We start from the raw sequence: 12,362 nt of genomic DNA on the forward strand, positions 1-12,362 counted from the left end.
CATTTTTACATAATTATATGTTGAGATGGTAAGTGGAATTAAATGAAACATATTATTAAAATTGTACCAGTTTCTTTGGATTTTTTTACATGTGGCTATTAGGAAAATTTTTAAATTGCATATGTGGCTCGCATGTGTGACTCATGTTATGTCTATGGGACCACCCTGGTCTAGATGGTCATAGGGGTCCTCTGGATTGTAGGACTAAGGGGAGTATCTGCTTGTTGTCCACGTCCGGGAGTCATGATGAAGAGAGGGACACACTTAATCATCTCACAGCAATCGGAGGGGCCGTTGAGCCCCAGGGTATGAACTGTGTCCTGTAAATCAGGTGGTCTAGTTGGCTTCTGCCTTCTGGGTATTCCGTTATCATCTTTTCCCTTTACTGTCCTGTTTGACCTTGACTCAGCTGGATGCCAAGAAGTGTTGTGTGTATACATGCTTGGGCCAGAGTGGGAGAGGCTTACTGCTTCCAAAGGCCAGGGTAAGGCAACGGCACTGAATAGCCAGGACCTCAAAGGGGAAAATCAAGATGGTCCCACGGCAAACCTTAGGGATCTTGGATTTTCTGTGAAAGGTGACAGTTAATATTTCCTTTCATGCAACGTAACAATGTAACATTCAGTAATGTGCACATCCACCTTGCAAGGTATCCCCATTGTATAGATGAGGAAACCGAGGTTCAAGAGATAAAGTAACAACAACAACAGAATAATTGGACCTCTCTTTGGAGTAAACATCTGGGTATTCCAGTATGGAAGGGGTGCTGTTTCAGTTCTGCCAGTGATGGTGTGGGCCTTGGCTTCTGCCTCAGGATTGAGCATGACAACACGGGCTTGAATGCCAGCTGGTACCTGGACAACGTGATCGTGACCGACATGAAGAGACCTCATCTCCGTTACTACTTCAACTGCAACAACTGGCTGAGCAAGGTGGAAGGTGACCGCCAGTGGTGCCGTGACCTGCTGGCCAGCTTCAACCCCATGGACATGCCAAGAGGTCAGTGCCTAGGCTGGCCTGCCTGCCATCCCTCCCTGCCTGGGCTGGGCTCACCCAGGAAAGAATCATGCCTGTCTTGCTCTGGGCAGTCTCACCTACCTTATCTTGGCATCCTCCAGGGCCTTCCTGTTGGTTAGGGCCAAGGGGAAGTCCCATATCTTCCTGCGGCCTTCCTGTGGGCAAACTTTTATGCTCTAGGGGTTCAAGGAGGTGGGAAATACAAGAGGACTTGGAGGCGTGATGGAAGGATGAGCATATGCCTAGGCCTGAGCATATCCTGTGTTCTCAATGATTCTTGTTGATGGGGTGTCTATTGGAAGTCACCTTTGAGATCAAAGCAGCCTTCCCCATTTTCCTGTCTTTTTTCTTTTCTTATGATGCCCAAGGCAGGTGAGTTATAGCCAAGGCATGGTGGGTAGGAATCAGAGCTTGCAGCTGCCAGAGCTTGTCATGCTGCCTTCTGACTCCTCCTGATTTTATGAGGAGTGAAACAATTTATTTCAAGTGACATCTCTGGACAAAGGCCTTAAATTCGATCATTTTAATTTTACAGGAATAATGGGAGGCAGATACCTTTGTCCCCCAAAGTTCTGGCCTCATCTCACCCCATCACAGAACATATTTGCTTTTCCAAAAAGGGGGGGTATTGCATTGCAGGCACCATCACCAGAATACCCTGCTTTCATAGAGTCATGGACCTTGAAAGGGGAAGGGACTTGGGAGCCAGGAGATGAGAAGTGGCTTCCCACAGTCACTCAGTTGAACAACAGAAGGCCAACACACTTGTTGGAGTCTGCCTTCCAGCATGTACTCCAAGATCCACCCTCTGTTCATTGTCTTGATGGGTTTTAGCTCTCAATTGTTGTATCTTCAATTTTCTACCTCCCAGCTCAACTTGACACTTGACTTGTTCCTCTGTGATTCCTATCATCGTAACTTGCAACTTCATTGATTCTTTTTTATTTTTATTTTGTTTGTTTATTTATGTATTTTTGAGATGGAGTTTCACTCTTGTTGCCCAGGCTGAAGTGAAATGGTGTGATCTTGGCTCACTGTAATCTCTGCCTCCCGGGTTCAAGCGATTCTTCTGCCTCGGTCTCCTGAGTAGCTGGGATTATAGGTGCCCACCACCATACCCGACTAATTTTTTGTATTTTCAGTAGAGACAGGGTTTCGCCATGTTGGCCAGGCTGGTCTCGAACTCCTGACCTCAGGTCATCCAGTCACCTCCCCCTCCCAAATTGTTGGGATTACAGGTGTGAGCCACTGCGCCCGGCCATTAATTCTTTTTAAAACACGTTATTGATCTTTCTCTGATTATAGAAACAAAATTTGATTATTGCAGAAAATTTAGAAAATAGAGATATGCAAACATAAAGAATACTTGTAATTCCATTACTTGAAAAAACAACACTGGTGATGTTTTTGTGTCTTCATTTCTAGTCTTTTCTATGCATACATAGTTTAAATGAATGGGCTAGTGCAACACCCCCTGTTTCACAGCATGACTACTTCTGTGCCGTTAAACATTGCTCAACACCCCTCCTTGGAATGAGTCTGTGGTGCCCTGGAGCATGGAGATACCATCATTTATTCACCAGATCCCTTATCATTGGACATTTGTATTGTGTTCCCCCTCTAAGCAATTTTTGCTATTATAACAATACTATTATAAATACTGCACCTAAATCTTTGCACAGGTTTATGATTCTTTAAGATAAATTCCTAAGTGGAAAGTCAAGTGGAATGTACATGCTTAAAGCTTTTGAGGGACATTTCTGAATTGCTCTAGATGGGGTGTATCTGTGCACAGTATTACCAGCTGTGTAAGGGTGCCCATGTCCCTCACCCTTGCCAACATTTGGTTGTATTGTTTGATTTTCCAGTTGGATAATTAAAGGGGATTTTTGATGTTCTTTCTTTGATTACTGGTGAGGTTGAACATTTTTCATATATTTATTGGCAATTTGTGTGCGCGTGTGTGTGTGTGTGTGTGTGTGTGTATGAGAGAGAGAGAAAGAAAGAATTTTTGCCTGGGCCCTTCACCTGTTTTTTTCATTTGGGGTGAATTTCATAGATTCTCCCATAAACATTAAGCATCTTTAATTCTTTATCCAACCTCTACTAGGATCAATCTTTAGCACACTGTCAAACTTGCCACTTTTCAGCTCATCTGACCTGCTTTGGTCACTCAAAAATCCAGGGTTCCACTGTCAGAAGAGCTTCTGAAAAGTCATCATGAGAAACAATTCAGGTAGCTCAGTGGTTCTTCAGGGTTCCATAAGAATCCTCAGGGTAGACACCCCCTGACCCAGTCTTTGTATGAGGCTTCCTGGGCCTCCAGCCCCTTCATGGGCTGGAGGGCATTAGGTTTTTAGTATTTCCAGGCTGGATTCCAGAGAATGGAACGAAAAAGGGGATCTTTGAATATTCCAGTGGTTTTTTTCTGTTTGTTTGTTTTCTGTTTCTGTTTTGAGGCAGAGTTTCCCTCTTGTTGCCCAGGCTGGAGTGCAATGGCAAGATCTCGGCCCACTTCACCCTCCACCTCTCGAGTTCAAGCAATTCTCCTGCCTCAGCCTCCTGAGTAGCTGGGACTACAGGTGTGCACCACCACGCCCAGCTAATTTTTGTATTTTTAGTAGAGATGGGTTTCTTCATGTTGGCCAGGCTAGTCTGGAACTCCCAACCTCAGGTGATTCGCCTGCCTCAGCCTCCCAAAGTGCTGGGATTACAGGTGTGAACCACTGCACCCGACCTTCAAATATTCCAATGACTGCATTGGTAAAGAAAAAGTTAAATTTCTTTGCTTTTCACCTGAAATTGTGTCAACTTGGTATTTGGCTGCTACTTCGATGATAAAAATGGGGTCTATTATTTCATCTGTGAAGTTTGGTAGGTAAAATATTTCAAAATATGCAATATGGACAGTAATAGGAGGAGAGAGGAAAGGGGGGCATGTTCAGTGTATTTGTACCACCAGCCCCCAAAGTGGGACAGACTGTTAGGGAACCTGGTCCTCTCTTTCCACCCTCAAGGGACAGTTCCCAAAGTTCTGGCTGGTAATCATTGGAACCTTCTCTCATTCCTGCTCTTCAGGGAAGGGAGGTGTTCTAGGTTGACCAACTGACCCTTTGACAGAGGTGATTGGTGGATCATCGTCGAGTGGAGGGAACTGGACCTTGATCAGCTTTCCAGGTGTTCCTCTAATGGGAATCTTGCATTTCATGTGTCAAGACACAGGCATGAGGGAGCCTGCCCTACTTGTAGGCACAGAGGGTGAGCTCTGGGGCACCAGGACTGTTGCACAGTATGGTGCCTGACATTTGCTGGAGATGACTGTTTCTTCTCTGGGCTCTTCTTTAAATGCACTTCCTGGGGAAGTACCCAACCTCTAACCCCTTAAAGGGAATGGCATCTTTAGAACTGCCCTCTTCTTAATGGAGTCCATTGGGTAGAAGGTAGAGATGAGGAAAAACAGACAGGAGGTTTCAAAGGAAGGAGGCAGAAGCTGACCAGCCTCACAGTTTTGTGGATAGAAGATCCTGGAACCAAGTTCAGTTTCTTAGTTCTTCTCAATTTGTTGGTAAAAATCACTACATCGGGTACCTTAAAGAAACAAAGCAGGACCAACCAAATGACTGCGGCTTTTGGTTTTCTGTGTCTGATCTCCAGGACTCGGGGATCTGTTGCTGAGGTCTGAAGAGGCAGGTTGTTTGTGCTCCCTCAATCCATCTGGGGGGTTCTGAAACTCCAGTAACTCACATTCCATCTTCAAGAGTTTTGCCTGATTCAAGTACTGTTTGCATTATTAATTACTACTACGTCTTTAAGTCACTTTTTACAACTTACATTAACTTACGAATTTATTTTAATAATAAAGTTGATATTACTATCATAAAAAGCTGTTATCATTTGCTATAAATGTCAGGCATACAGTAGTACATATTAACATAAATTTATAACATTAGATAAATCATATACCATTGCTAGCATCTTATGTCCCACCAGTGGTATGCAGATCGTACCCGGGTAAACAATACCAGCCTTGATCTGAGAGGAACGGGAGGCAGAGTGTTGATTACAGAGATGAGTGCACAGAGGCCCAGCGACATGGGGATCCATCCAAGGTCAAATGGCCAATTTACTGATGGAGCTAGGACTAGACTGTGGGTCTCCCTATTCTCAGTTCAGTTGCTTTCCACCTGCCCCTTGAGTAGGGCATGACCAAGGGCAATTAGCCTGGCACCTAAGAGGTCAGAGCCTGTGATTGTGGGGATTGTGAGCATTAGTTGGGCCAACCTCCTACTGTCACAAGAACCCCTTCTACATCACCCCCACCAATTGCTTCTCCAGCTTTGGTTTGAGTCCAGCCTTCCTGGAATTAAACCCCCTAGTCTCCCTGAGGCTTCTGCTTGTCTGTTCCAGTGTTTCCGACACAACACAGTGTCTATCTAGGTGTCAGCCCTTCAGCTGTCAGAAGACAGGGTTCTGTCCTCTCAGGAACGCAACTCCAGGATCCTTGACCTCTCTTTTTGTAGTCCCTTCCCAAGAAAGTACCTACTAGTCTAGAACCCTGTGTTCCAGACAGGGGACCATTAGCACAGAGGAAGGGGCCTCCCTGACTCTGTTATCCTGCTGCTTTTTAAAAAAAAAGTTGTGGTAAAACATGCATAACATAAAATTTGCCACCTTCACCATTTTTAAATGGACAGTTCAGTGGCATTAAGCACATTCACATTGTTGTGCAACTGTCACCATCCATCTCTAACACTTTCTCATCTTGTCACCCTGAAACTCTGTGCCCATTGAACACTAACTCTCCATTGTTCCCCACCTCTGAGATCCTGGTAAACTCTATTCTAGTTTCTGTCTCTGTAAATTTGGCTAATCCAGGAATCTTATACATGGTGAGTCTAGTCCAGAATGCTTGGGACCAGAAGTGTTTTGGATTTGGGATTTTTCTTTTTCTCCAGATTTTGGAATACTTGCATATGCCTACTGAGATATTTTGGGGATGGAAGCCAAGTCTATCCATGAAATTCATTTATTTCATATATACCTTATACATGTAGACTGAATTTTATACAACATTTCTGAAAATTTTGTACTGGAAGCAAAAGTTTTACAGCATTTCATCTGTGACCTGTCACATGAGATCAGGTGGTGTAATTTTCCACTCATGGCATTGTGTCAGTATTCAAAAAGTGTTGGATTTTGGAGCATTTCAGATTTTGGATTTCTGTGTTAGCGATACCCTAACTGTATAAGTGGAATCATACAATATTTGTCCTTTTGCATCTAGCTCATTTCACTTAGCATAGTGTCTTCAGATTTCATCCATGCTATAGCACGTGTCAGAACTTCGTTCCTTTTTAAGGCTGAGTAGCAACCCATTGTATGGGTACACCACAACTTATTTGATCCATTCTGTTGATAGACATTGGACTGTTTCCACCTTTTAGCTATTGTGATTAATGCTGCTATGAACATGGGTGTACAAATATTTGTTCGAGTCCCTGTTTTCAAGTCTTTTGGGCATATACACACAGATTTGCTGGGTCATATATGTAATTTTGAGTAACCACCATACTATTTTCTACAGTGGTTGTACCATTTTACATTCCTACCAGCAATGCACGGAGTTCTAATTTCTCCAGATCCTGACCAATACTCGCTATTTTCTGTGTGTGTGTGTGTGTGTGTGTGTGTGTGTGTGTTTTAAACAATAGCCCTCCTAATGAATGTGAAATTATATCCCTAATGATTAGTGATGTTGAGCATCTCTTCATGTGCTTATTGGTTATTTGCATATCTTCTTTGGAGAATAACCATTCATATCCTTCATCCATTTTTAAATTAAGTTGTTTTATCTTTTTATTGTTGAATTGTAGGCCTCTCTTACACATTCTGGGTATTAACCCCCTTTCAGATATATAATTTACAAATATTTTTCTCCCATTAGATGAGTTGTCTTTCTACTCTGTTGATAGTGTCCACTGATGCCCAATAGTTTTAATTTTTATGAAGCCAATTAATCTATTTTTTCTTTTGTTGCCTATGCTTTTGATGTCATATCTTAAAAATTGCCAAGGTCAGTGTCATGAAGATTTTTCCCCTGTGTTTTCTTCTAAGAGTGTTATAGTTTTAGTTGTTACATTTAGGTCTTTGGTCCATTTTGAGTTAAATTTTGCAGATGATACAAATCAAGGTCCAACTTCATTCTTTTGCATGTGGATATTCAGTTTTCCCAGCACTATTTGTTGAAAAGACTGTCCCTTCCTTATTGAATAGTCTTGGCACCTCTGTTGAAAATTATTTGACCATATATATGATAGTTTATTTCTGGGTTCTCTGTTCTGTTCTCTGGTCTATATGTCTGTCTTTATGACACTACCACACTGGTTTGATTACTGTAGCTTTGTGGTAAGTTTTAAAATCAGGAAGTGTGAGACCTCAAACTTTTGTTCTTTTTCAAGATTATTTTGGCTATTCAGGATCCCTTGATATGTCACTTCTTTTAATGCATTCAAAATGTTCATTAAGTCATTTTAACAGTGACCATAGACCATATTGACTTTCAGTCAAAAAACTTCTGTTCATCTGGAAGAAAAGAGGAAAATGCCTTCACCCCAACTCCTTAGTTCTTGCCCAAGACTTCAAGGCTCCTAGAGAAACCTCCTGGATTATCCTGACTCATCCCCATATGAATCAGTAGGAGTGGGCGTCCCAGTCTTGGCTGGCTGCCCTCAACCTGTCAATGGAATGGTTCAGTCAGACATCACACGTGAATAAGCATTTCAGACATACACAGAGCTGGCACAGGGAACTAGCAGCCATCTCTAGGCTTGTCTGACTCTAAGAGTGGGCGTCAGGGGTCCTGGCACCTTCTGGGGCCTATGGAAGGCTGGCAACCACTTTTCCAGCATATCTGCATTTATTATCCCTGGGAACAGAGTCTTGGCTATCAAATTGCTCCAGAAGTGTAGTGAATTTTCCCTCCTGCCATCTGCTTTTTGGCTTCCCTTCTATTGCCATGGATGTGTGTGACTCTCTTCCTGGTGGATTTCTTCCACCCTGCCAGGAATGGCTCACCCTCTTGATAATTCAGAACCCAGGAGGCAGAGTAGTTGCATTAACATCTCCACACTGATGGCAGCCCCTGGCTGGAAGCTAAGCACCATCTCCCCTGCCTACAGGTGCAGCATCATCCTTAGCAGCTGCTGTCGGCAATGCCCTCTTGAGCTGCTCTAAGATGCTGAGCCTATGCATAAGGACATAGTCCCTGCCCTCAAGGTGCTCACAGTCCAGTGGAGGACACAGATTTCCATCATACGAAGTGCTCACAAGGAGACTGTAGAGCATCATGGCTCAGAGTGCCAGACCTCAAATCATGGAGTCCTGAGTTCCAATCTCACCTCTACCACCTCCTAGCTATATGACTTTGAGACAAAATATTTCTGTAGCCTTGTGTCTTTGTGTGCATACATTTTACAAGTAGTATCTTTTTAAAACTCTGAGAAGTAGGGGCTATTATTATCCCCATATTGCACATGGGACAAAGGTCAAGGCAAGCAGCACAGAGTGCCTCCCCACCACCTTTTCTGTTTCTTGGTCTAGAGCTAGCAGCTCCCATTTCTCAACCTGTTTGCTCAGATTGTGTTGGCTCCTGGGTCTGGTAGACAGTGGCTCTGAAAGCTGTTCTCTCCAGCATTCATTAACCCTGAGGAGGTTTCAAGGGCCCCACTGGAAGTGGAACTGAGGCCTGAGGGCAGTATTAGACACCCTGTGCCAATCTGTTCGGAGATTGTGAAGCGGAAACCAGACCACCAACAGCCGTTTTTGGGATTCAGGCCCTATCTCATCGAGCCTTGCATGGACCCAGTGGAGCAACTATTTCTGGAGCCCTGGGGCCTGCCCTATTTGCTAATTGAGTGGCTCCTTGTTCCCAGAGTTCTGTTTCAAGTTGGTGATATAGGAAACTGTGGATCTTCTGTTGAAACATGTGCCAGGGCCAGAGGAACTGTCAAGGCCCCTTGCCCCTCACCTCCTCTCTTACTCTCCTCTTTTTTGCATGTCACCCCGACCCCACTGGATGGGAAGTCTCAGCCTCTCTGGATGGCATTACCTACTTCCTCTGCCTCAGGTGTCCCCTTCCTCTCTAAACTCTGGGAGGAAAGTTCTGTGCCACACACTCCTGTGCAGTGATTCTGCAATCAGGGATATGTAAGGAATCTCACAGGCAGGGAGGAGGACCTTCTCAACCTACTCCCTGTGGTTCACATGTGCTCTCGCAGAATCACCACCAAGATGAGCCACCAAGACTGATGGTGGTGGGAGCGGTGTAGCTGTCAGGTATTATAAGATGTATACATTGCCATGAAATACCATATTTCAGGGCTCTAACTACCTAATATGTATCACTCGGGTTTCTCCAGTGAAGCTCAGGTTTCTCTGAGGGTAACACTGTGGTCTCCTCCTACCTACCTGGTGATGGCTTTTACTCACAGTTGCTACCTTGGCCACTGGGACTTAGGGACTTGTATGAACGTTGGTAAGGAACAGGTTGTGTGCATATGTGGTAACGGGAGGTCGTGTATAGATACACCTGGTTATCAAGACAAGCCACAGAGATAGGTGGAAAGAGCTTTCCAAAGGGGCAGAGACCTGAGTCTTAGCCTCACACTTTGGTAATTATGTGACTCTGGGCAAGTTGCTCATCCTCTCTAGGTCTCTGTTTCCTCATCTTCTTACTAGGTTGCATGAGATGTTCTCTGAGGTCCCTGTAGCATTTGCTTTCTCTGGCAGTGTGCTAGCTAAGAACCTTCTTTCTTGCTTGCCTCCAGGTGTCTCCCACCCACTGATTTCATACCCCCCCATACCCACTTTGATGTTGTCCCTTTTGGTGAGACATTCACAGGGCACAGTGCCCAGGTGCAAGTCATAAGCTCATTGCAGAGTTACCCAGTCTGAGAATGCAGGGCTACTCAGTCCTCTCTGACTTCAGGGAAGCTCAGGGCACATCCCTGCCTTCTCTATGGGGCAGTATTGAAGGATGAGGTTGGGCGAGACATCTGAGTTAGGCAAGGCCTGATAAGATGGCGTGTGCTCTCCAGGTAGATTTGGGATGACCTCATGTTGGATCTTGAAGGAGCTTGGGCTGGGAGACTGTCACCCGGTAGGGAAGCATGAGCAAAATCTGTTTAAGGCAGATCCTGCTTGGCCTTCTCACCGCCAATATGACGTCATTTCCTGCCTTCTGGCCAAGTAATTACCCACAGCCCAGTGCCAACCCACAAACCCTCTCACTTTGAAAAGCACTGAGATGATCATGTGGCTTAGATTAATACTGAGCCCACACCACACTGCTTGGGGAAGGCTCCACCAACTTGGCCATGAGACAGGCCTCTGAAGCCAAGAGCTGCGTTGCAGCTGGCCTGGGGGCTGCTCACACCCCAGGAATGTCAGAACCCAGCACAACAGTTCAGAAATGCTTCAGACTCAGGTCTTGGCAGAAGCAGAGAGGCCCCTCGCATTTAGAGGGCCCAGTGTGGAGGCAGGTCCTGATCCCACATCTGCTCTTGGCTGGGACTTGTTCTCTAGGTTTTGGGAAGGACAAGCCACCATCTAGGGGGCATGTAATCTTCTTGGGTAGATTAATAACAAATATGGTTGCAACCAGTTTTGTTGTATACTTCAAAGAGAAGAGAGGCTGATGATTACATGAAAGAGAACCCATAAGAAGAAACAACAACTTGGGCAGGTGGGCTGGGCTCATGCAGGTGGTGGGAGGGGTGAATGACATTTACATCTGGACTCCCAGTCTGGAGCAAATGAATTTCCTTCTTTTCTTTTCTTTTCCTTTCTTTCTTTCTTTCCTTTTTTTCTTATGCCCAGTGAGAAAACTAGAGCTGGGGGCTGAAAGCTGCACAGCACTTGGGAATGGGTAGAAATGGAATTGTGTTTGTTTTCAGCATAATCACTGTTTCCATTCCTGGCTGTTTCATCAGGTAAATGGGTTATAGTTTTATTCCAGCCCATGCAGTGCCACACAATGATTATCACACAGCTCCAGATGTGTACCCAGTCTTGACATGTCCACGTTGGGCACAGTGCCCAGGGTGCATTTGAGGGGAGAATGGGATAAGAAAGGGATTTTGATTAACGTATTAGGGGCATGTGCAAATTGTACTGCCCTGCAGAGGATCATGGACTTGCCAGAGGACTGCATAGTGCAAAAGCAAATGCAAAATGAAAACACCCTGCATGACTGGAGCATAAAACACCCATCACAAAGGCTCTGTCAAGAAGCCAGAAGCCCTGACTTATTCCCAGATTCTATAGGATATTACCATAGAGTAATTAAATCATCAATCTTTTTTTTTTTTTTTTTTTCTGAGACGGAGTCTTGCCCTGTTGCCCAGGCTGGAGTGCAGTGGCACAATCTCCGCTCACTGGGAGCTCCACCACCTCCTGGGTTCATGCCATTCTTCTGCCTCAGCCTCCCAAGAAGCTGGGACTACAGGTGCCCACTACCATGCCTGGCTAATTGTTTTGTATTTTTAGTAGAGACAGGATTTCACCGTGTTAGCTAGGATGGTCTCGATCTCCTGACCTCATGATCCGCCTACCTTGGCCTCCCAAAGCGCTGGGATTACAGGCATGAGCCACCGCGCCTGGCCTAAATCATCAATGTTAAAGTAACTCTCTGGGTCAGAAGGCTCATGGGACTATACATCCTGAGTTCTGGTTCTGGCTTTGCCACCCAATAGCAATGATACCTGGGGCAGATCTCAGTTCCCCTCCCATCCTCAGTTTCTTCCTCTGTAGAGTACCTGGGCTAGGGGGTCTCTTGGAGTCTTTTCAGGGCACTAGAGTGTCCACCTTCATAACCAAAGAGAGATGGAGAGGTCCAAGGCCAGCCGTCCTTCACGGGGGCAAAAGGAGACTGGCCTTTGGTGGCTTCCTTTCTGCTGTGGATCTTTCTCCCCTATTTCATCCCCCTGTACTTCCCATCTTCAAGATAGCCCCCCACCATGGGCTCAGTCTCTGGACTCCCCTTCTCCATGGTCAAAAGCTAGCTCTGCCATTTTGCCACTTATGCTAGCATGAGCAGATGCCTTAAGCTCTGTGCCTCTATTTTCTCATCTGTAAAGTGGAGATAACATTAATTTCTACCTGATAAGGTTAACTGGGGAAATGAGCACACAGGACTTAGTGCAAAGGCACAGAGTCAATGCTCAGTAAATGACACAATAGCGTGGTGCTTGTCCTTGTGGTTAAGCTCCTGATGTTTCCTTTTCTTCTTCCCCCACATCCAGGCTTTTTCTGATTCTGAGATGCACAGGCTTAAGATTCAAACCTCT

General features: G+C 45.1%; 1 protein-coding gene across 1 annotated transcript in view; it reads left to right on the forward strand.

Moving 5' to 3' along the window:
- The window catches only part of LOXHD1 (lipoxygenase homology domains 1), a 193,563-nt gene that overhangs the window by 21,914 nt on the left and 159,287 nt on the right, over positions 1 to 12,362 (forward strand). Inside the window, exon 4 of the mRNA XM_011978077.1 lies at positions 815 to 999. Within this exon, the coding sequence (XP_011833467.1) occupies positions 815 to 999 (185 nt within the window). The remainder of the gene's footprint in view (positions 1 to 814; positions 1,000 to 12,362) is intronic.

Source organism: Mandrillus leucophaeus, unplaced genomic scaffold, assembly GCF_000951045.1.
Source record: "Mandrillus leucophaeus isolate KB7577 unplaced genomic scaffold, Mleu.le_1.0 Scaffold189, whole genome shotgun sequence".
Lineage (NCBI taxonomy): Eukaryota > Metazoa > Chordata > Mammalia > Primates > Cercopithecidae > Mandrillus > Mandrillus leucophaeus.